Here is a 24997-nt window from a genome sequence, read left to right as displayed (position 1 = left end):
CTCCTCTCCTCTTTCAATTGTTGTTGTTGTTCAATCACTCAGACATGTCTGACTCTTTGTGACATCATGGACTGCAGCATGCCAGACTTCCCTGTCCTTCACTATCTCCTGGAGTTTGCTAAAACTCATGTCCATTGAGTCGATTATGCCATCCAACCATCTCATCCTCTGTCACCCACTTCTCCTGCTGTCCTCAATCTTTCCCAGCATCAGGATCTTCTCCAATGAGTTGGCTCTTCACATCAGGTGGCCAAAGTATTGGAGTGTCAGCATCAGTCCTTCCAATGAATATTCAGGGTTGATTTCCTTTAGGATTGACTGATTTGATCTCCTTGCTGTCCAAGAGACTCTTCAGAGTCTTCTCTCAGCACTACAGTTCAACAGCATCAATTCTTCGATTTACTTGGAGTTTAAATCCTACTCCTCCTTTAAGAGTCTTCCTTGGTGGCTCAGAGGTTAAAGTGTCTGCCTCCAATGCGGGAGACCGGGGTTCGATCCCTGGGTTGGGAAGATCCCCTGGAGAAGGAAATGATGGAGAGAGAAATGGCAACCCACTCCAGTATTCTTACCTGGAGAATCCTGTGGACGGAGGAGCCTGATAGGCTACAGTCCATGGGGTCACAAAGAGTTGGACACAACTTCACTTTCACTTTTCACTTTCCTCCTTTAAGACCCCTGCCACTTCCTTCAGGAAGCCTTCCCAGATTTCCTGAGCAAGTGGGTTCACTTTTTCCTTTGAACCTCCACAGTACTTCTCCTTTGAAGGTGATAACCTGCTTCATCTTCGTTCTAGACTGTAAGCACCAAGAGGGCAATGTTTGTATTTGCTTCACCTTTGTACCCTCTCTCTTACCTCCTAAAGAGAGCTTTGCACATAGAAGGTGCTCAAAAAATATTTCATGAGTTGAGTAACATGAAGCCTGTAGTTCGGGCTGCTGGGAGCTGCAGGAGGTGAGAATGGGATGCTCCAAGGATTTAGGTGATGATAGGCGTGTCATCAGAATGGGGAGGTAAGACATGTACAAGGAGCTGAATGGGGGGGTCTGGGCCTCCTTAGACCCTTGCTTGGGGAGGAGGAGCACTCTCCTGAAGAGAACAGGCAGGTGGGAGGGCCTTGGAGATGTGGCAGGTCGAGGAAGGGAGCCTGGTATTGGGGGAACTTTGGGTTTGCCCCAGCACCAAGTATGACAGACCCCCAACTGTCCTTAGTGACAGGCACAAAAAAAGGGGATAGGAATCCAGAAACTTAGATTCTGGTCACTTCTCCTTTGCCCTCTAGCTGTGTAGCCTTGGGCAAGTTACTTCCTGTTTCTGGGCCTATTCACCTGTAAAATTGCTATTTGACCTCCTATGACCCTCTCTTCCCAACCCCGGAATCAAACTGGGGTCTCCTGCATTGCAGGTGGATTCTTTACCAACTGAGCTATCAGGGAAGCCCTCTATGATCCTCAAGTGTGTGTTAGTTGCTCAGTCGTGTCTGACTCTCTGTGACTGCGTGGGCTGTAGTTCACCAGACTCCTCTGTCCATGGAATTTTCCAGGCATGAAGCTGGAGTAGGTAGCCATTCCGTTCTCCAGGGGATCTTCCTGACCCAGGGATCGAACCCACTCTCCTGGACTGCAGGCAGATTCCTTACTGTCTGAGCCACCACGGGCTTTCCAGGTGGCACCAGTGGTAAAGAACCTGCCTGCCAATGAAGGAGGTGCAAGAGATGTGGATTTGACCCCTGGGTCAGGGAGATACCCTGGAGAAGGGCATGGCAACCCACTCCAGTATTCTTGCCTGGAAAATTCCATGGACAGAGGAGCCTGGTGGGATATAATTTATGGGGTCAGAGTTGGACACAACTGAGCATGCACCCATGATGATCCTCAAAGCTCTGCTATTTTGACTGCAGGTCAAGGTTCTGAAGTAGAAGGGTAATGATTACTGGGGATTTGTACATGACTCTCCTCAGGCCTGAGCATCAGGAATGACCCCATCTAGGTCCTGAACCAGAGAAGGTGACAGAGCCCAAAGCCATAAAGAAGGAGGCAAGTGGCCTGGGTCAGCTGTGGCTGGTCTCAGGATGTGGAGGTGAGTAGCAGAGAGAGACAGCACTCCCAACTCAGAGTAAGTAAAGTGTCCAGTTATCAGGCTCCAGGGAAGGGATTTCAGGGACCCCTACTTCCCTTCCCTGTGCTTCCCTGTCCTTTTCCTTGTCCCACCTCCAGACTCAGTAAATAGAGATCTGGGATTTCTAGCTGCTTAGATGTGTGGCTCTGAGAAAGTCACTTAACTTCTCTGAGCCTCAGTTTCCACATGTGTAAATGGAGTTTTTGAAACTAACTCAGAAGATTGTTGTGACATTTCTCCTGTCAAAGTGCCTAGTTCTGGGGTGACTGCTAGATTGCCTTCCCTCCCAGAGTCTGGAAAAAGGAAGCTGGCACAGATCAGCCTTCTGGCCACAGGGCAAATGATTAATGGTGCCTTGTAGGTACCCTGGGATGGGGCGGGGCATGTGAGGGGGCAGGCTGATGCTGAGGATGCTGGATGGGAAGAAGAGGCAGAGAGGTATCACCCAACCAGCCCCTGATACTAGTGAGGAAGGGCCACTCTGCCTGGATGCCTATTTATTGTGCAATTAGCAAGGGCCCAGCAGCTCTCTGGGGATTTTTCTTTGGAGGTCCAGCATTGAGCCCCAGCTGATGGACGGGGGTGGGTGGGCAGCAAGGGAAAGGTTCTGTGGTCTCATAGCAGGCCTGGCCTGCTCAGGCTCTGTGGGTGTTCCTGTCACTCTTGTGAGTCTGGTTCATCCAAGGCCCTCAGTTTCTAATCTGGTTGGGAAGGATTTATTTTTGGGTTCCTGTAACCTAGCAATGGGCTCACATGACCAGTGGCAGCTGCAGGCTGAATATACAGTCAGATCTTGGCTCCTGGCAGGGGGTGTAGGCCAGACTGTGGGGGAATAAAGAGAATGGAAAGGCTTTCACCTCTGCTTTCCTCCGACTCCCTCTTCAGCCCCTCAGCCTGGCCACAGATGGTGGGCAGGGGGCTGGCTGCCTGGGGAGCAGGTGTGGCTGGTGCTGGCACAGGGGGCTTTTGGAGAGCCAGGAGCTGAGCTGTGGTGGGGAGGTCCCAGCTGTGAGCCTGCTCTCCACATGCGGAGGCTTGCATGTCCACGTGGGTGTGGTGGGGGCTGGGAGGGCACCATGTCGGCGTCCCGGGGGCAACACCAGTCTTTGCTGTGGGATCTCGGGGACACCCCTTGTCGATGCCGGAAGCCCAACATCCGGCTTCTTCCCTTTGTTCTGTTAAATTGTTAATATTCCTGGGAGAAAGAACACACTAAGCTGCTATCAGTGTGAATGGATTTATCAGCCTCTTCCCTGAAAGTAGGTTTTGACAGACCCAGAGAGAGGAGAGGAGGAGGGCAGCGGGTGCCACCAAGCAGGTGAAGGGCTATGGGAAGGGTGCTGTGGGAACATAAGGAACATTCGAGAGACTTCTGAACACACGGGTGGATGAATGAAAGATAAACGTGGTCCATTTCATGGCCTCATCTTGCGGAGGCAGGAGAGTGGGAGGGGTGGACATAAGCCCATCAAGAGGTGCTGGTGGGGAACTGCCCCATGATCGGGTAGTTAGGACTCAACACTTTCCCTGCTGGGGTCCGGGTTCAATCCCTGGTCGGGAACTGAGATCCCACAAGCCATGTGGCATGGCCAAAAATAAAAAAGAGGTGATGGAGGGCAAGGGTCAGGCAGGGCAAGGAGCAAGCTGGGATGAAATCAGACCTCAGTACTAAATCAGACTTCAGTACCAAGGACCCCGCCAGGATCCTGGGAGGGACTTCAGGACCTGGAGAGTTTGCCTGCTGGCCACCACCCCAGTTGTTTGACCAGCTAGAGTAACTGTACTAGCTCCCCCAAGCCTGAGAAGCAGTCTATGTATTGTAGATTTCTTATTCCTATTAGATGGGCTTCCCAGGGGGCGCAGTGGTGAAGAATCGGCCTGTCAAGCAGGAGATGTGGGTTCAGTTCCTGGGTTGGGAAGATCCCCTGGAGAAGGAAGTGGCCACCTACTCCAGTATTCCTGCCTGGGAAATACTATGGACAGAGGAACCTGGCAGGTACAATCCACTGGGTCCCAAAGAGTTGGACATGACTTAGTTACTAAACAACAGCAACAAATCCCTATTGGATAAGTAGGAAGTAAAGAATTTTATCCCTTTTATAGATAGTAATACTCAGGCACAGGCTAAGTTCCTGCTGTTGACCAACAGAGTAAAGCCCAGTTAGAACCGAGGATTTCTGACCAATCCAGCGCTCTTTCTTTCTTTTTTCCTGATCACACTGTGTGGCCGGTGGGATCTTCGTTCTCCAACCAGGGACTGAATCTGGGTTCCAGCCATGGATGCTCCAGGGAAGTCCCTCCTATAATCCCATTCTAAGTGTAGTCTCTGGTTCTTTGTGAATCCTTGGACAGGGGCCATGTCAGTCTGAGCTGCAGGGCCCCTGCAGGAATGATGTGGGCCCTGATCAGGGACAGGCTTTACCTGATCCCAGAGGGTCTGACTGATGCCAGGATGATCCTGCCAATTATGAGAGCACAAGGTTTGATAAAAATCACTTTGCTGTCTTCAGGTTTAATTTGACATTTTAATTAGATTTCCCTGTACTCAGGTATATCTAATTTTGTTTTAGGCTGTTTCCTGGAAGGTAGTGGCCATTTCTATGGAATTGGCTTTAGGGCCTCAGCCCCGAGTCTCACGTCAGGCCTGCAGAGAAGCCACGGGGGTAGGGGGGAAGAAGTAAGTGCTTTGACTTCAGACAGACACGGGTTCGAATACCGGCTCTGGTTTTCACTAGCTCTGTGATCTGGGCAGTCACCTCACCTCTGGCACCCATTTCCTCATCTGTGACGCAAGGTGTATGATGGCTGCCTCACAGAACTGGTGTGGGCTTGAAGGCCTCGTGTGTAAAGGGGCTGGCACTCATAAGAGCTCAAGAAAGGGCGGATGGGAACAGTGGAGATCACAGTGTGGGTCTGGGCTGGTCGCTGGACTCTTTGTTGTTGACCCAGGGCCTGGGAAAGCCACCTTGCCCTCTTTGTGTTCCCTAGGTAATTCGTTGTTCTTATGAGTCTTTGACTGGGGTCTGGTAAACAGCTCCAGAATTCCCCTTCTTCTGTTTTTGAGACAGAAGGAGTTCCCATACAGGTGAGTCTCAGGGAAGAGGGCTCTGGAGCAGATATCATGACTGAATTCCTTGTCTAGGCTCTCTGCTCTGCCATACGTGACTCTGGGCAATCTCTTCACCTCTCTGGGCCTCAGAAGCACAGATGCCTTGGCCTGTAGGATGTCTTACAATTCTGCAGTCTTAGGATCCTGTCCTTGGGTGTCAGCCCCAATCCTGAGGGAGCTGTTTTCTTCATAGTTGGTGGGAAGTCATGCCCCTTCATCTCACTTCCAAAGGCTCATCACCTGTTCTTCGCCCTTCTGCCGATGATGTTTCCCAGCTCTGTTCAGCCCCATAGCTCCAGAACAATCAGAGCCTCCCCAAGCGCCTGCCTCCCACCCTGCCTTGAGGAAGCAGCGCTGTGTTGGTGCCACAGGGTGGCTTATGAGGGTGTCCAATTCTCCCATCTCCACAAGCTCTCACAGCCCCATACCAGAAAAACATACAATCCAAGAAGACAATAATAAAGCACTTTTTGAGGGGCAAGTGCAGGATTAGGACAAAGCCCTTAGCTCTCCTCCAAACTTGTTCTCTCTATACAGGAAGCAGCTTCTAAAGGAGTCCAGGTTTGGGCCATGCTCTCGGGCCACAGCCCCTGTCAGACCTGCCCCTGGGGCCCTGTGTCTGCATTGACTGGCCTGCTACAGAAGTGCCTTGGTTCTGATGTCACAGAACCAGGCCATGGCACAGCTGGCAGAAACCCCGGGGATCATCTGTCTTCAGTCCCCTTTGTGGGCTTCCCTGGCGGCTCAGACCATAAACTGCCCGCAATGCAGGAGACCCAGGTTTGATCCCTGGGTGGGGAAGATCCTCTGGAGTAGGAAATGGCAAAACTTACTCCAGTATTCTTGCCTGCAGAATTCCATGACAGAGAAGCCTGGCTGGCTCCAGTCCGAGGGGTCACAAAAAGTCAGACACGCCTGAGTAACAAACACTTTCACTTTCACTCCCTTTGAACGAATAAGAAACCAAGATCAGAAATGACAAGTGACTTTCCTAAGGTCACACAGTTAGGAACTGCCAGAGTCAGGCCTTAAACCTGGATCTTCTGACTCTGAGTGCTCTTTTTATGTCATCAGGTTAGCCAGGAGGGTCTCCCCAGCCTGCCATCACCTGGCCTCACCAGGCTTTTGAGCTACCACTCCAGCAGCCTGAGAGGAGTGGGAGGGGCTGCGCCCACTCTTGGGTGCCTTGCCTGGGGGCACTGGTCCCTGGCTCCTGGCTCCAGAAGAGGCTCCAAGGGTCTGGGTGGGAAGCAGGAGGCCATTAGGACCCAGAAGCTCTCAGAGCATCCTGTTCTGCCGGCTGCCTCTCACTGATCACTGCAGTGGTTCAGGCTTCAGCAGCCTTGGAGAAGCATCAGCTGAGAGGCGCTATCACATGGGAGCCGGGAGCTGCTCAGCAAAGGTAGGAGTTGCCAACTAGGCCAGAAATGGGGGCCAGACCCAGGCCTGGTGATGAGTGCTGAGGTACCCCACAGAAGGGTATAGCCCACCCTCCCTTAGGGTGGGCAGTTTTGTCCGGAGATGGGCCCCCAGGTTTCCTGAAGGAAATATTGGGGTGTGGGCATCTCTGAAGTCTAGAGATGGGGGTTGATCTCCAGTAGGAGTATCCACATCCTGCAGACAGACAGGGTTCCCCATCTATCTTGCTCCATGTCATAGAAATGGGTCCCCTACATCCTAGGAATAGGTCCTTTGGCATCCAGGCCGACGGGTAACTCTGTGTCCTAGGCGTGGGCAACTCTGCTGGGGGGAGGTGCCATAGCCCCCTGAAAATCTCTCCTGGCTTAGGTGGGGGTTTGCTCTTGTCTGAAGGAAGGCCAGGCTCGGGTCCTCGGGATGGAAGCTCTGTAACTAAGAAACAGGTGCATGTGAATCCCAACACCTCTGTGGCCTTGGGCTGGGCACTTATGTACATCTTGCCTCCTGAGACAAGGCTATTTGTAACTTGACCGTACCCCTGCTAGAGGCCCAGACTTCAACCTCTAGGATGGCAAAGCCTTCCAGGTATTGAGATGTTCTGGAGGTGAGGGAAGGGTTGCTAGAAGGGAACAGGGAGAGGATAAGAGCATCCGAGAAGCCACGATAATCGAGCGAGGAGTGGAGCGAGGCTCCCTGGGCTTCCACTGTGAAACTGCTACCCCATGTCCCTCCCAGCCGTTACCCTGGTCCATCAGTGAGGAAGTGCTGGGGAGTGGGTATACTGGCTTTTCTTTAGAAGGTAAATGGGAATGCTGGAATTTAGGGAGCAGTGCGGAGATACTGGCAAGGCTCAGAGGGGCTGCGAAAAAGAAGAATATTCAATGCCTTCTTGCCTAGGGCTCCATTATGGCTGCACAGCACCTCTCCATCTCCACGTGGAACACACATCTGCTTCCCGCGGTCTGGGACCCTGGGTAGGCCCTGCTGGCAGACTCTTGATGTCTGGGCAAAAGTGGTGGGCCCTGACTCCTTTAGCTCCCAGGGCCCCAGAGTCATGTCTTCTGGGCCCCACTCCCAGGTAGAAGGGATGGGGAAGTCATGGCATAGAAAGAAAAGGGCAAGTTTGCCTCTCCTGGTGTTTCTCGCCACATTTTTTTCTGGAAAGTGGTCTTATGATAAGCGTCTCTACTCTGAGCCCTCTCTTTCACCCTCTCCACAGACTTCGAGACAATGTGATATGAACTGTATTTTATCCCCTGGGAGAGGCACATCTCTGGGTAGTTAGTTCAAAGTTAGGACTCCCTCAAGTCCAGGAGCCCAAGTTACTCATTTCAGAAGAGAGGATCCTGGCTGGCACACAGCTGAGTGTTCCTGGAGTATATCCTGGAGGAGAGGATTCAACTGACCAATCTGAGTTTGATTCAGGTCACAAAGTTGTACTGAGCACATAGTGCAAGCATGGCATGCTAGAAGTTAAATTAGTGCAAGGTTGATGGTAATGCCAAAAACCAAGGGTGATTGTAAGGCTGTAGCTATAGAGGGGCAAGGGACCTATCTGCCCCATGTGGGCCTTTTTACTTCAGTCAGAGAAATGATGGAGTTTAAATTGAGCAGCCACCAGGCCCTCCATAGCCCAGGAACTCACTGAGCCATCCAATGTTATCACATATGGAAAGCTTGAAGTTTTCCCAGTCCAACCCTCCCATTTAACACATGAGGAGAGTGACCCAGGAAACTTCTGACTTGTCTGCAAAAAGCCCATTAGACTTGGCATGGCCACAGTTTGCCTCTAATTTTTATACCTTAGTACACTATGCTGAGGGACTCTGGACTGCAAGAACGGCATATGGAAATAAAAAAAGATTAAAATTACAGCTGACTCTTGAACAATGTGAGGGTTAGCAGTGCTGCCCCTTTGAGCAGTGAAAAATCCCGGTATAAACTATAGTCGGCCTTCAATCTTGCAGTTCCGCATCCCATACTGCTGATGGGATCCTGTAGTACTGTAGTATTTATTATTGAAAAAAAAAATCTGCGTGTAAGTAGACTCCTGAAATTCAAACTCATGTTGTTCAAGGGTCAACTGTACATTGGGCAACTTATTTCAATTCTGTGCGAACTCAGCATGGATAATGAGACACATAAAACAGATTTTATCAGAGAAATGAGAGACGCTGAACCTGGAGACTTCTTCCTTTGCCAGATTCTTCCGGTTTACCTCTCTGCTTTATGCTCACCCACCTTCACTCCCCATACCTTTTATATAGATGCCTACTTCCCCTTCTTGTTCTGGGTCTATGGTAATAGTCCAGGAACAGGAGGGTTTTGGCCAGAGGTCCCTCCATGGTCAGCTGCAATGACCCAAGATCCAGGGCCCTGGAGAGTGGGAGGTTAGGAGCAGCTCCTCTCTGACCTCCGGGGGCACAGTGACCTTGGTAAGTTAATGAGTTGGTAGAGATGGGCAGCTTTCACATGACTTATGCCCTTCTGGCTTTGGGAGCAATAGAGGCTGGATGAATTGACTTCCTAGTTTCCTGCCAGTGGGATGTTTTGTTTTCACTGGTCCTTCTCAACACTCCCAAAGTGGCAGCTCTTTGGCTTGGGGGTGGTGATGTTAGAGCAAACTTAAGCACAATCTTTCCCCTTTTCAGGCTATCTCTTCCCAGTGGTGGCCCCAGTACAGCGGGAGACATTTTAAAATTTTTAATTAATTAATTTTTATTTTTGCCTGTATTGGGTCTTCGTTGCTGTGTGGATTTTTCTCTAGTGGCAGCGAGCAGGGGCTACTCATCATTGTGGTGCACTGGCTTCTCATCGTGGGTAGTTTCTCTCATTGTGGAGCATGGGCTGTAAGGCGTGCAGGCTTCAGTAGTTGCAGTTGTTGCTCTGCGGCATATAGGATCTTCCTGGTCCAGGGATGGAACCCGTGTCTCCTGCATTGGCAGGTGGAATTCTTTACCACCGAGCCACCAGAGAAGCCCAAGAGACATTTTTAGAGATGTTTCAAATTCAACAACTATTTACTGAATGTCTGTTGTGTTGCAGCCACTGTGGAGGGCACCTTCAGGCGAAGCATGGCACGGGGGGCTGAGTACTAGCCCTGGAGCCAGGCCTCCTGGGTGTGTAACTGGACCTGGCCACTTATGGGCTATGTGACCTTCGGTAAGTTCCTTTATCTCCGGTAGGTCCCAGTTTTATCAACCGCAAAATAGGGAAAGGATATCTACCTTATACGGTTACATAAGGATTAAAATGAGTTAATATATGTGGAATGCTGAGCACAGGGCCTGGCATGTGGAAAGCACCATATATACATTACTGCTTATTAGGATTTTATTAATAAATCCTGCAGCATCTTCCAAACACAGTTGTGAAGTAGGTATTATTCCTTTCATTTTACAGATGGTTTTATGAGGAAACCGAAGCTGAGAAGAGCCACAGAGTTAGTAATTCCCAGACCTGGGACTGGAAACCGGATCTTGTGCTTGTTCTCCGCAACGATTCCTGCCATTCTGAGGAGACAAGAAATCAGGAAATTTACATAAGCAACCTTAAAACTGGGGCACGATCCCAGAGCTCAGCGGGACCCTGAGAAAGGGAGACAGAGGATTTAGACTCTGGACAACAATCCTTGAAAGGAGAGAAGGGTGTGGAAAAGAGAGGAAAAGGAAGTGGAGAAGGAGCTGGAGACCACTCAGAAGATGGAGTGTTGAGTGGGTGAGGCTCCTGCATCGCTCCCTCTCTTGCTTCTTTGCAGTCACCAAGGTGGACTGGAGCTGTCTCCTGAGCCCTCAGTCACTGGCCTTGAAGGCTGGCAACAGGAGCCTGCTGAGACGCTCCAGCAGGAGGCGCTCTCTCCTCCAGATCTGCACACACAAAATTGGGAAGCCTGGGCCTGGGCTTGCCATCCCAGGGGCACTGGACTAGGATGGGGGATGGGCCTGTGACAGGAGGTGCCCTGGGTGTCCTCTTTCGGCCCCATGGAGTCCTCACCCATCCCCCAGTCGTCAGGGAACTCTTCCACGCTGGGGAGGGCCCCTCAAACCCCAGGTCCCTCTACTGCCAGTGGGGTCCCGGAGGCAGGGCTGCGGGATGTGGCTTCAGAATCCGTGGCCCTCTTCTTCATGCTCCTGCTGGACTTGACCGCTGTGGCTGGCAATGCTGCTGTGATGGCTGTTATTGCCAAGACACCTGCCCTTCGAAAATTTGTCTTTGTCTTCCACCTCTGCCTGGTGGACCTGCTGGCCGCCTTGACCCTCATGCCCCTGGCCATGCTCTCCAGCTCCGCCCTCTTTGACCATGACCTCTTTGGGGAGGTCGCCTGCCGCCTCTACTTGTTCCTGAGCATATGCTTTGTTAGCCTGGCCATTCTCTCGGTGTCGGCCATCAACGTGGAGCGCTACTATTACGTGGTCCACCCCATGCGTTATGAGGTGCGCATGACGCTGGGGCTGGTGGCCTCTGTTCTGGTGGGTGTGTGGGTGAAGGCCTTGGCCATGGCTTCTGTGCCAGTTTTGGGAAGGGTCTCGCGGGAGGAGGGAGCTCCCAGCATCCCCCTAGGCTGCTCACTCCAATGGAGCCACAGTGCCTACTGCCAGCTCTTCGTGGTGGTCTTTGCTGTCCTTTACTTCCTGTTGCCCTTGCTCCTCATCCTGGTGGTCTATTGCAGCATGTTCCGAGTAGCCCGCGTGGCTGCCATGCAGCACGGACCGCTGCCCACGTGGATGGAGACCCCCCGGCAACGCTCTGAGTCTCTCAGCAGCCGCTCCACGATGGTCACCAGCTCGGGGGCCCCCCAGACCACGCCACACCGGACGTTTGGGGGAGGGAAGGCAGCAGTGGTCCTCCTGGCTGTGGGGGGACAGTTCCTGCTCTGCTGGTTGCCCTACTTTTCTTTTCACCTCTATGTCGCCCTGAGTGCTCAGCCTGTCTCGACGGGGCAGGTGGAGAATGTGGTGACCTGGATTGGCTACTTCTGCTTCACTTCCAACCCTTTCTTCTATGGGTGTCTCAATCGGCAGATCCGGGGGGAGCTCAGCAAGCAGTTTGTCTGCTTCTTCAAACAGGCTCCAGAGGAGGAGCTGAGGCTGCCAAGCCGGGAGGGCTCCATTGAGGAGAACTTCCTGCAGTTTCTTCAGAGCACTGGCTGTCCCACGGAGTCCTGGGCTTCCCGACCTGTACCCAGCCCCAAGCAGGAGCCACCTGCAGTTGACTTTCGAATCCCTGGCCAGATAGCTGAGGAGACCTCTGAGTTCTTGGAGCAACAACTCACCAGCGATATCATCATGTCGGACAACTACCTCCGTCCCACCCCCACACCACGACTGGAGTCATGATGGGCTGGTGGACACTTGGAGGGTGATGGGGCTGGGGGCCAGTTATAACTGCAAGGAACTCCTTGTGGGATCACCTTTTTCTGGCCTCTGCACACAGCTTTTGCTTAATGTTTCTGCGGCAGCAACAGAGCCAACTGGATGGATATGTGGCAAAAGCCTTGGACATGGCTATGATCCTTGACTACTGGGGGAGGGAACTTGGTGAGATGGTGACGAGAGTCAAGGGTCACGAAGGTGAGATGATGATGATGATGCTTTTCAATCAGTGAGCTTTCCATGCTTCAGGAAGCAGGGAAATTCTAAGGGTAGGAGTTGGAGGATATAGGGCAGCAGGCCAGGTGTGGAGTTATTCGGAGGACCCTTTAGGATCTTTCATTTTTCAGTATAATAGCCCATGGTAGAAACTGCACCCAGGCAAGGTAAGAAAATGACCCCTGACTTCTCATTTCCTTGCTAGGCTTAAAAAACAGGACAAAATTGCAGCCAAGTGTTTCCATTTAACAGATTTTTTTATAGTTTTAAACCTGAGGTTTCCTTGAAGTGAGAGGACCAGCTTTATTCCTTTCTTGAGTTTGGTCAGAGCAAGCGGAAGTAGTAATCAGGGCCTACAGAGTAGAAGAGAGGAAAGTTGACTGCAGCTCTCTCTCCCACCTTCCAGGAATAGCTGTTCTGTTGTATTTTTTCTCTCTCTTAGACATGAGAGATCAATTTTGGGACTTGATCTTAGCAGAGGCAAGATTAAAACAGGATGGCTCTTTCTCCTTGTCTTTTAGGGTGAAATGGAAGGATTGGGGGTTGGATTGCTGAAGGTAGGGGTTAGCATTTGAATTGCTAAGGTGGTTGGATACAGACAGGCCCATAATAACCCTGACCAATAATACTGTAAATCTTTATTTTCCAGAACTGGCCTCCCTGATCTCTCTCCTCATGGCAGTGACCCATCGCCAGCCCCCTGGACAACCGGGTACAAGAGACTAAGGTTGGGAATGGGAAAGGTGGGGTTTCCATGGTTCATTAAATGCTTCCCTACTCCCATTCATCGCTCTCAAAATTAGCTTCAGTGACAAAGACTTAAATCTCTCTCCTATCTGCAGCCCTGGGTTGGACAGGGGGCGCAGGAACTGGGCTCAGCTGACTGAAACTGTAGGAACTGTTAGGTGGTACTGATGGCGGTCTATTCAAGGGAGGGGGAACAACTGCAAAACTGGACAGGACACCCATCTGGGACTGCCTGTTCATCCATTTCCCTCATTTCAATCAGGTAACATTAAAGAGTCAAGGCAGGACCAGATGGTGATGTGATCTGTATTTGAACAAATTCCTGGTTTATTGAGCTTCAACGGGGAAGACGGGTTGGTGGGAGTAGGTTAGCTTCCCCTTTGAACAGCTAATAAATAATTTTTATTATAAAAATGTTATGCTGATATCAACATTGACTCCTTCAGTTCAACCCAGTGCATAATAGCTGAATACCCCATTCTCTGGGACTCACACAGATTTATAGTCACTGCCTTCAAGGAGTGCAGTCTTAATTTGATCAGGTACCTTGTTTTATATTTTGAAAGAGCATTCACATATAGTAAAGCATTATAGAATTTTAGAGAAACATATTGAAAAATATGTTCATGGTTTTAACTTGAGAGTTCAGCCCAATGCAGCAAGATGTCTACATGGAGGCTTCCTGCAGACTGAAAAGTGTGGGGGTTGCAGATGAAACTCTAGTTGAAGAAAATGATTTATTAAATGAAATAGGGCAGCTTTTTCTCTTCAGATCTAGGAAAATTTCCAGGTTTCTATCTTCCTACTGCTAGACTTATTTTAGCACAAGGCCTTATTGCACTGAGGAGTTCCTTCAGATAATTTATATTTCGAAGAGAGTCTTTTGCGATTGAAGGCATGTTCTCCTCCACTCTCTCTTCCCTTTTAAGATAAATTCATGAGGAATCGCATTTCTAGATAGGGGAAAACATCCAAACATCACTGATCAACTGGTAGACTGAGCGTTGCCAGCAGGTGGCAGTGTGAATCTAGTGGAAATAGGAAAGATGCGTGTAGGTGGGGAGGGGGAGCATTGCCTGGCAGCCATTTTGTTAATTATTTTGCCTTTTTCTTTGACTTTGCCCTCCAACCCTTCCTTTACTATATTCCAAAGGAGAAAATCTTGAGTGCAAGGGTATTGCTAATTTAGGCTGAAATCTCTTGACACTGTGACCTCCCTGGCATTTATTACAGAATTTGACATATGCTTTATGCTTTTTTGACATATGGTTTATTTGCATTTATTTTTCCCTGAGTTGATCATGAAAGAAATAAAATTTTCTCTTCTATTATGCTGAGAACTTTCCCAACAATTTCTGTCATGACCACCTTCCAGGAGTATTTTAATCACCAGGATCACTTGGTAAAGTTCCATATGTAATTCTTAAGCTTGTGAAAGCAGTTCCTAGGCAAAATTTGACTTATAAATCCACTGAAGAAATCAACAGGTTGAGAAAATTGTGCTCTCAAGTTATTTTTTCCCTCACCCCAGTGTTGTTGGAGTAACTCTCAATCCTAGATGAAAAGCTGTTGTCAGGACTCGCAGGTAACATCTTATAATGGCCTGGTAGAAAAGGAGCGAATTTGGAGTCAGTTCTACTTACTGTGTGAACTTGGAAAGATGCTTAATTTCTCTGGGCCTATTTGTTTATCTGTAAAAATGTGGATAACAACCCACAATCACAGGGTTGTTGTGAGGAATAAATGAGATGACAAATCGAAGTACCTAGCCATACCTGGCAAATAGGTACTCAATAAATATTGTTTTTCTTCTCCCCTTCTTCTTGCCCTTTCCCCCCATAAGTATTGATTATGGCAGAGCATCCCCCTATATTCTAAGTCACTAGGAAGAGTAGGAGATTTGGAACTTTGAAGAACTGGCATTGAAAAATTAAGGTGCATGAGGCTATTTAATGTGGTTTTCAAGAAATCCCTCTAATGATCATCAGTCACCGTATATATATCTTTCTGTTGGGATCTTACATTCTAAGGTCTAGGTTCGATTGGGGAAGTAATATTTAATCATAGGGAAAGATCCTGGGGGCTACAAGAGTTCCCCTCCCTAGAATGTATGGTGAATGTTTTTGTGGGGCTCTTTGGAAGTAACAGTAATGTAGGGCTATTTTCATCATAGAATCCAGGATTATGAGTAAAAAGACTTATCAGTGTGGGGCTTTCATAGGGGATTTATCAACATCCAGATGATACTATAGCTGAGAAACAAATTTTACTATGACTTCTCTTTTCGTGTGTTACCACAAAAGGAAATTTTAAAAGGAGATTCACAGGATGCACTGGTTTGTTTTAGGGTGTGGAACTTTGGTTGACTAATCTTGGTAGAAAGTCTTAAGCCCTTAACGCACGACAATATGTCAGCGCGCTAAATCTGGCTTGTGTGGGGGAAAGGCAGCATGGAAATTTCATGGAAGAACCACATTCTTACCTTTCAAGTAATGTAAGATCTGTTATCGATTTCAAGAGATTCTTTACCAACACAATAGCTGGGAAACTCTCAAGCCAACTGGGTACCAGTAGGTGAGCCAGAGGAGAGGGCAGAAAGGGACTGCAAAGTCCCAGGCATGGTGGGTCTTAACTTATTCCAGATGTGGAGCGTGACCGCGGCGAGGCCCAGACTCTGTAATTCTCATCCCATAACTCTGGTTGGGACGACGCCAACAGACAAACTACCCTACACTTGGCCTCAGATCTCCACCGCCAGAATTTAAATCGGCTTTCTGGCCAGTGAGAAATTCCCGCAGAAATTCCCGTGTGGGTTGAGGGCTTTTACTTGGGAATTCCCATTCCCCACGCCAATCGGCCGTGCGACCTCGGGAGGGTGCCTTGAACCGGAGAAACCAATCCCTGGTATCTCTATAGCCATCCAAATAAGACAGCCAAAAAGGTGAAAGGGGTCTAAAGTCGAGCGGCGCCCGGTAAGCTCGATAGGGCCGCCCTACATCGCGGAACCGACAGTCGGCGTCCTGCTCTCTCTCTCTCTCTCTCCGTACTTCCGCTTTTGGTCACGCCTCCTTTACCCCAGCTAGGGAGGTCGAAGAAGTAACGGCCGCGGGCGTTGCCGGAAGTGTCGTAAAACGCCGGATATCCGGTTCCTCTGGGCGCTCTGGGAGCTGACGGAGAGGGCCGCCGCCCAGCAGTAGACTCTATCTCTGCCTGCCAAGCCGCAGTCTTCGCGGTTTGTGAGTGAGCCCCGGCCCGGTCCCTTCTTCCGCCGCCGCCATGGGGTGCACGTTGAGCGCCGAAGATAAGGCGGCGGTGGAGCGAAGCAAGATGATCGACCGCAACTTGCGGGAGGACGGGGAGAAAGCGGCCAAAGAAGTGAAGCTGCTGCTACTCGGTGAGGGGCTGGGGGCGGGGCTGGCGGGGTGGTTTGGAGGGCCCAGGCACTTGAGAGTCCTAATGGGGGGTTGGTCCGGCGGGAGGAGAGGACCCCGAAGAATCTGGAGGGCGTGACGGACGTGGGGCGGGGTGTGGAGTTGGTGGCTGATGCCGGAGGGCGTGATGAGGGGGTGGGGTTTGGGGGTTGTAGGAATTAGGCTGGAAAGAGGGTGTGCCACCATGCTGGGATTGTGTTTAGCCGAAGGAGCTTCGAAATGTGGTCCAGTAGGACTTTGAGACTGTATTAGGAATATGGGAAAAGCTCATAAAGGAAGAGCTGATGTTAGAGAAAGTTTTTCAAGGGAAGGATTAGAGTGAGTTGGTATGGAGGACGGGAGAGTGTTGGGCTTGTATAATGGCTTGTGAGTTTGGAGCGTGGTGATACTTTATGACAGATTAGAGCTTGAATAATTAATATAAATAGAGAGAGGGGCTGGGACAGAGTGGTCACGTAGGACCCTGTCATTTATTAGAGAGTGGACATTTTGCGCTCTCGCTGAGGTGGAGGAACCCTGGGTTATCCAGGAACACAAAGGTGTATGGTTGAAATAACTGACAAGTTCTCAGGTGTAAAGGAAAAGAGTCTGAGTGTAGAGGCTGTGTGTACTTATCCACTATTTCCTATTATTTTTATTTTCTTAAGGTTTTTTTTTTTATAACTCCTTCCATTGTTTTTATAAAGGGGGAGCTGGTGTGAGCTGAGGATATTTAAGGACTGGCTTGTTTGAGGTTTGTGGCATGGGATGTGATGATGACAATAGATTACACAGTGGGAGTTGATGAATATTTGCTGGGGATGATGTGCAGTGGGAATGCAGTTATCTTAGGATAAATTATGGAATTGGACTTACTGTAAAAGATGGGTTAGTGACAAACTTCTGTTGAGCTGGGCTTTGTTGTTTGTTTCTCAAACGAAAAATACTGGCTTCAGGAATTACTGTTTATTTTACTTGACATTCGTTTTAAGTAGTTTTTGTGTACAGTCAGATGCATTTTACTCAATCTAGTTAGTTTTAGAATTTTTGAGAGATTGTTTTCTAGAAGCTCAGTGAATCATATAAAATACCCTGATGTCAGCTTACCAATAAATCAGGCCACATTTTTTTCTTCACTGTTAGTATTTTCTGGGGATCTGGTAGGGAAGAATAAGTGGAAGTAATGGTTTCTGTAAGCAATAGAACTTTGCTTTTTAAAACAGTTGATTTTTGGGAGAAAGAAGTTGTTTTAGGAGAAGTGCCAAATTTTTATGGTGTGAAGCTCCAGAGGACAGAATGCACCACCATAAATAACCCAGGGTTTATTTTGTACTCTAGGGTGTTCAGGGTGCCCATCCTAGTCTTTTCATGTTAATGTATTTGACAATTTGTAGATTGCAGAAGCCCTGGTAACAGCTTTTTGAATAAAGAGAGGAAGTTATGCACTGGAGCTTGAGCCTTCAGTTTGAATACTTGATCTTACAGAATGTATGAAAAAAAAAATCGAAGTTCCAAACTGCTACTCTTCCATACAACAGGTATCATTTGTGAATGAGCATGGTCCCTGATAGTAGTTAACCAGCATGTGCCAGCTACTGTTGGACATAGCTCCTTGGGACCTTTCAGATGTTTGATATTAACTATAGTACTCAAGGCATTAGCATTGTTTCTATTGATCAGTTGGTTATGAAAGTAAAGGTGTGTTTTTATCTTCTGTGATCATTTTGGTTTACATTCGTAATCAGAGATCCCCTCAGGCTATTAGGCTGTTGTAATACACAACTTTATAAATAGTGGATTTAATTAAAAACAAAATTAAACACATGATGACTTAGGAAATTTCAAAAGCAGTAGGTAAAAATCAAAGTACTACAGCATTTGCTTTTACTTTTTAATCAATTTCTTTGTTTTAAGTAAGTTATTTTTACATTCTTGAGCAAGTTAAATGAACAGATTCAAATAGGTTGCAGAGAGAGATGCATTTGCTTGAGTCATGACATAACACACATATGAAATTAAAGTTATCTTCCTTGCTATTTCTATAAACAAAATGCACTCATCACAGTATACAAATAATTTTGCTGTTGAATACCTCCTTTGATATACATGCAAGTCATTTTTACTTCCTCTGTTTTAAACTATCAAACTTGGTCTAGGTTGCAGTCATTGTTATTATTTTAACAAAATGAATGTTACCAATTAAAATTACTATAGAAATTCAGGAGGAATGCAGTATTTAATTCTTTCGTTACTTTTTGTTTAAATTTCTTTTAGATGTGTTATTGAGAAGCTCTTGATATACTAGTGTCTAATCATAATATTCTGTAAAAAAAACAAAATTTTGTTATACAGGGCTTCCTAACCAGAGTGTAGTGCATAGGAAGGCTTGCAGTGTGCTGTTTGCAAATGTTTTATGGTTTTGAAATTTTAAATCATTTTTATGATTTTAAATCATTTTGTGACTAATTTTTCAAATTTCACAGCAGTTAGAATGATATTTGAACATTTTTGGTATGATTCCACCAGTACACTTTCTGAATTTGGCAATTGAAAATATTTAATTTGGAAGATTTATACCAATTAGTGTTTAATATCATCTGTAACATTTTGTACTTTATTTTTCATATCATAATTTTATAATATAAAGAAAATGTATGTTATTTTCACCAGGTCCCTCCAGTTTACATTGGTAATCTATACAAGTATTATAATTTTAAGCGTGCAGCATGATGTGACCAAAGTTGGGAATCACTGGTGTAATGGATATGAGCACTGCTTTTGAAGTCACATAAAACTGAATTCAATTCCCACCTCCATTTACTAGCTGTGAGGCCCAGAGCGTGTAACTTAACCATAGGAGTCTTATTTTCATATGTAAAGTGAGGATGTGATAGTTATGTCCAAAGCTCAAATGAGATAATATATGTAAACTGTTTAGCAAATTAATATTAACTAAATGGTGACTTCTGTTATTACAGTGATTGGAAAACTTACCATTTTAGTTACTTTTTTCAAGGGTGTTTCAGACAGATATTTGATTACTTTTCAAATATTAATGAACCCTTTTCAAAGACCTCCAAAGAATTTTAATACAACTCTTTTGTGGTAAAAGGAATTAAACATTATCTTTTAGTTTTGTGAGTTATTGCATGATTTATTCCTCTGCTACCTCTATCCATTTCTTTTTTTTTTTTTTTTTTTAACCTCTATCCATTTCTTGATAGTTCCCCTTAGCAGATCTTGAGAAATCATTGTTATACAAAATGAAGTTAATGCTTTCTTCTTTAGGATTTTGCTGGTAGTGGCAGGGCAAAAATTAAGTCACATGCAGAGAACTGGAACCATCTAACTCACTTAAACCCTATATTTTATAATTTATTTACATTTAAGTATCTGCATGTTACTGACTGAATATGCTTGTTATTGAAAATCAGACTGTCTTTTGATAAATATGCTATTATTTTAAACTCTCACAAGATGATATTCTTGATAATGTTTGCCATTTATTTGGCATAAGATTCATAGACAGTTCTTTGATTTCTTGGGATTATGCATCTCATATCTGGGCAAAAGAAACTGGCATAAAAAAATAGAAATTCACATGCAAAAGTAGGTTGGTTTGTTTCTTATAAGAACTTGCTGTTCTTTGTGTCTTTTATTTGCATTCATCACTTCTGCAGTCTGAAAGTGTGGTATCCTTTTCAGCAGTTACAATATTGTGATCTTGCCTGAGTATCCTAATTCTGTAGTAAGTACAGGAATGACCATAGAGTTGGGTGCTTAGTACTTCTGGATTTGATGGGGCCTACAACTTTTTAATCGTTGCTGCAACTGTTTAGTTAAAAATCATTTTTAGCATATTAGATATTTTAGTCTATTAGACTACTACAGAAAATCTTTTAGTTTGGGGGCAGTTATCTCTGATAAAAGTAGTTTATTCTCTTACAGATGGTTGGTAAAATCTCAGACCTCGAACACTGTGCCCGTCACTCTGCCTCTCCCCTATGGTGTGCTGCTTCATGCTCTAGTTGCTTGGAAAGGAAAAGGGAGTGGATGAGTCCCTGCAGATATTTCCTCTTTTTCTTCCAACCCACTCTCTTCTTCCATAGGGTCTTTCACATCATGCCTTTAAAAAAAAAACAACACAAAAAACCTGGGATGTGTGTGCTCCTTAGAGCTTCAGAAGATCCATGAACTTTATAAAATTGTTAGCAAAATTTGTGGTTACGTGGGGTTTTCTGTAGAGAAGAACCATATTTTCATCAAGTTCTTCTGATACTGCCTAACCTCCTTAAAAGTCCTCATCCTTTAAACCAGGAAAAGCAGTGGCTGGGCAAAAATGGGACATTCAAAATGCAAAAGAAAAATCCTAGACACTGTGAAAAATCTTTCACCTCTTTTCCCTAAAGGTTTTTTATTTGGAATTTTAAGAAAACCGTTTTCTGTGCTTGAGAAAACGTTTTCTGTGCTTTCTTCTCTTTCTGCAGTTCCCCAGTGATTAATGAACGGCTCACTGTCACTTGTCTTAAAGTCAGTATATCCAGTACAGAACTTGCCTCCCCTCTTCACTTCTCTTCCCCAAATCCACCTCCTGTGAACCTTTCTGTTCTGGCATTGTCATTCTCAAAATCACATACCCTGAAAACTGGACTTTTTTTTTTTTAACCCCTGGCTTGCTCTCATCCATATAACCAGTTGCCAAGTTCTGTGACTCAGTTGTTAACCAGCTTTTTGTATTTCCTGGACCAGTAAAATTAATTTTTTTGTTATTGACTCGACTACTGTCTCCAACATTGTATTTTTCTTAGTAAATATATTTTTTAACTATCCCAAGCACCATCTATTATGATTACTATTTTAGTTTCCTTTCCTCCATGAAACCTCTTTGATGTTCTGAGTTGATTTGATGTGTCCCTCTTTTTGAAACCTCATAGTACTTTTTATGCTATTATCTACCTTATATTATGGTTATTTGTATACTTAGCAGCTCCTAACTATGTGTGGCCTTTGAGGGCTGAGTGAACTTGGTATCTTTATATCTTTGTATCTGCTGCAGCACCTAATATAATGGTAAGGTGTTTTGCCTGTAAGAAATAGAAACTCATTCTTACTTGTTCCAGTCAAGGAGGTCTTTGTTGAAAAGACACAGTAGGCAACTTTATAGGCATCAGACATCCAAGGATAGATAAGAAATGAAATACAAGCAGGTCGAATGCATGTGGAATGTAATACATGTCCCCTCCCCCATTTCTCCTAGAGTAGACTGGTCACTTGCTCTGCTTTGTTGGTAAGTCACCTCTTCAGATCAGCTTTCTCTGCTCATTCAGGACCTCTGTTCCTACTTGCCTTCCCCAAGTCTTCAGTTTTGACTTACTGTGATACCTCTGGCTCACACACTGCCTAATCTGGTAGTTCAGGTACTTCATATCTTCTGACTCAGGTTCCCAGGATTCTCATTCTGGGTTCCTGGAAAAGAATATCAGATTGACTCATCCCTGTCAGGTGCCTGCCTGTAGTGGGAATATGGCAGGGTTGTGGGGTATCATGAGTTTCATAAGGCTGACCCTTTCAGGGACTAGGTGGGCCAAGTTCTCTATTAAAAAGGCATGGCTAGAGAGTTAATGTTTAGTAGATGATAATGCCTACCTAGTAGACACTCATTAAATGTAAGCTGAACTTAATGGAATGAGATGAAAATGTTGAAGAGCTAAACATATCATTGTTTAGTTTTTCTTTAATTCACACGAGCATGGCTGCTAATTTTCAACATCAAGTTGTCATTTTGTGTGGTTGGGAGTTGTAATTAAATTCAGCTTCAGGTAGATGCAAGATTTTAAACTCCCATTATCAACATATCCAACACAGAGATTTTCTTTTCAGCTGTAGGGGGCTTGAGTTCAATCCCTGGTAGAGGAACTAAGATCCCACATGGTGTATGGCAAGGCCAAACAAAACAGCAACACAACCAACTAGAATAGTTAATGTCATCTGAATTTAATTACCTTAATTTTTAATTCAGGAATTAATTTTCTTAAATGCATATAATCAGTTCAGAATCTATGCATCATTGCCCCTACTTTTTCCTGGCTAACTTTTCCCCCTGTTATTTTTATGAGCACCAGAAAATTGTCCAGAGCTAAGGGAGGAGGGAAAATGGAACACTTTTCTCTTTGTTAATAACCTTGCTTAGAGGTCTTTGTTAGGGAGTAGGTAAAAACATTTGGCAAAGAGATTGCTCTTAGATTTTAGCTATCCATGCTGTGTCTTCTTCTGTTTGGTTTTATTTGGAGGTGGGACTTGTTGGGGGAAATGGGAAGGAAGATATGTTTTAAGTCTTCAGGAGCTAGAATATTAGCAGTAAAGACCAAAAAATTGAAACGTGGGTCTTATAAGACTTGTCTAGAGCAGTGGACACTAAATTTGCTCAGATTACCAATTCGTAGTATGTTGTTGTTGCTGCTGTTTAGTTGCTAAGTCCTGTCTGACTCTTCGCGAAAGTCCCATCTGACTGTCTGCAACCCTGTGCACTGTAGTCCACCAGGCTCCTTTGTCCATGGGATTTCCGGGCAAGAATACTGGAGTGGGTTGCCATTTCCTTGTCCAGGGGATCTTCCTGACCCAGGGATTGAACTGGCATCTCCTGCTTGGCAGGCAGATTCTTTATCACTGAGCCACCCGAGAAGCCCTTAGGGTAGGGTGAATTGGGAGATTGAGATTGACGTGTGTGCACTATGGACATTGTGTATAAAATAGACAACTAATGAGAACCTGCTGTGTAACTGAGGGCGCTGCTCAGGGCTCTGTGGTGACTTAAGTGAAAAGAAAGAAATCCACGAAAGAAGGGTGTGCATCTGTACCGCTGATGGACTTTGTGTGCAGAAGGCGCTAACCCAGCACTGTCAAGCGACTGTGCTCCGTAATCAAAAACGTTTGTTTTGTAGTCAATAGTGCAGTAGACTAGCACTAATAAAATCCATCTATACTAGTAACTCAGCTGAGAAGTAGGAGATGGCATGTAATGTAGGGCACAGAGCAGAGACTGCAGACTGGAAGAGCAGTCCTCATCTCTGAGCTTCATTTTCCTTTTTCTGTACAGTGCAGTCCAGCCTCAGGGGTCCCTTGTCTGTGAAGTTAATATTGTCAACTAGATGGAATATTTTAGCAAGTTATTAAGAAGGCTATATTTGTGTTATTTCTCTTTTTCCTGAGTTTGATGGAAAGTAGTGTAACATAATAGAGCTGTTTAGGAAGATAGTTAAAAACAAGTTTAAAACTTGAAAGACATAAATTCACCAAGTACTTGTATGTAAATATTCAAGAGGATATAAGTAAATTCTTCTAGTATTTGATTTTCCCACCCATTTTAATTATCTTCATTTTGGTAGAATTCTTTATCAGTGCTGTGCAAGTTAGAGTTATCTTTAAACGTTTCTCTCTCCAGGCTGTTGTTTTACCTGTGTAGCAATCATCTGTGTCATTTCTGTAATTCAGGCTGCTTGAACTGAATAACAGTGTGTTAGGATCACTGTTTAATTGTTCCAGTTTTGATGCAGCACTGTATGTAAATGGAATACACTATTTTTGATGTCTTGCTACTAGTTGCTAACAGAAATGAACATATCTGATAAGAACCAAGTGAAGAAAGGATACCAGAAAGACCAAATTTGTTTGATTTGTACCTGAATAATGCCTAGGTGATCTTTGAAACAATTTTCAGGAGGATATAGTCTTTTGTTTTCTTTTTGGATGTGCTGCACAGCTTATGGGATCTTAGTTTCCAACCAGGGATTGAACCAGGGCCCATGGCACTGAAAGCACAGAGTCCTAAACACTGAACTGCCAGGGAATTCCCAGATACAGTCTTTAGACATGAGTTTCCTTTGATTTCTGAGTTAAACTTAGAAGATACTTAAAGTTTAAGACTTCTAAGGATTAGCTGAGATACATTGTTCCATTACTGTTTTTTTGCTTTAGTCACATGTCTGTATCTCAAATAGGTGTTTTAATAATCATATAAAAGTCTTAAGTTTTTTGAGTGTTGTTAGTATTTTACATCTTAAAAAATTTTCATTGCTTAAAAGTCGACAGTGTTCTAATTTTTTCTAGCTGATTGTATAAATCTACAGCTGGCATGGCAGGCATTTCTCACCAGGATTGAAACATATACTATTTGTATATTTAAATTGTTCTTGTATTTCCTGCTTTTATTCACGTGGCCTGCTGTTAACACTTACTTCACTTGTAAAATAGGGACCATTTAAATCAGACCTCTTTAAAATGAGCAAGATAACTTGATTCTTGTCATATTGTAATTTATCTTCCTGTAATGATTGATCATGCAACCTATCTACACTGGGTTAAATACTCAAAATTTCCTTCATCCTTTCAAGTTGGATTTTAAAAGTAGAATAGTATTCCATTGAATTCTGAGAACTTACAAACATGTTATCTTTAAACATTGTATTTGGATTTCTGTTTTAGTCGTGTATTAAAATCCCTAGTTTTTATAGGTTTTATTTAATGGATAGTATTTTATACTAAGATATGACCTTGGAACTTACCAATATAATTTTAGAATCATTAGGTTAAAAATATTTTAAAATTAGTTA

At 45.5% G+C, this 24997-nt stretch overlaps 2 protein-coding genes across 2 annotated transcripts in view; both read left to right on the top strand.

Annotated features, from left to right (window-relative positions):
• Positions 1-10608: 10608 nt before the first annotated feature.
• On the top strand, positions 10609-11979 carry GPR61 (G protein-coupled receptor 61). Its single transcript, XM_065927440.1, has one exon. It carries the CDS (start codon positions 10624-10626, stop codon positions 11977-11979), a length of 1356 nt encoding a protein of 451 aa, XP_065783512.1. The 5' UTR covers positions 10609-10623.
• Positions 11980-16119: 4140 nt separating this feature from the next.
• The window catches only part of GNAI3 (G protein subunit alpha i3), a 42136-nt gene continuing 33258 nt past the window's right edge, over positions 16120-24997 (top strand). The window contains exon 1 of the mRNA XM_065907370.1: positions 16120-16372. Coding sequence (XP_065763442.1) covers positions 16255-16372 — 118 coding nt within the window. The 5' untranslated portion in view covers positions 16120-16254. The remainder of the gene's footprint in view (positions 16373-24997) is intronic.

The sequence above is a fragment of the Muntiacus reevesi genome, chromosome 1 (assembly GCF_963930625.1).
Source record: "Muntiacus reevesi chromosome 1, mMunRee1.1, whole genome shotgun sequence".
NCBI classification, from domain to species: domain Eukaryota; kingdom Metazoa; phylum Chordata; class Mammalia; order Artiodactyla; family Cervidae; genus Muntiacus; species Muntiacus reevesi.
The sequence above is the reverse complement of the archived record's forward strand: the minus strand, read 5'-3'. Positions and strand labels throughout refer to the sequence as shown.

Coding starts and splice junctions, on each gene's coding strand:
- GPR61 (XM_065927440.1), top strand. CDS start 10,624: ATGGAGTCCTCACCCATCCCCCAGTCGTCAGGGAACTCTTCCACGCTG.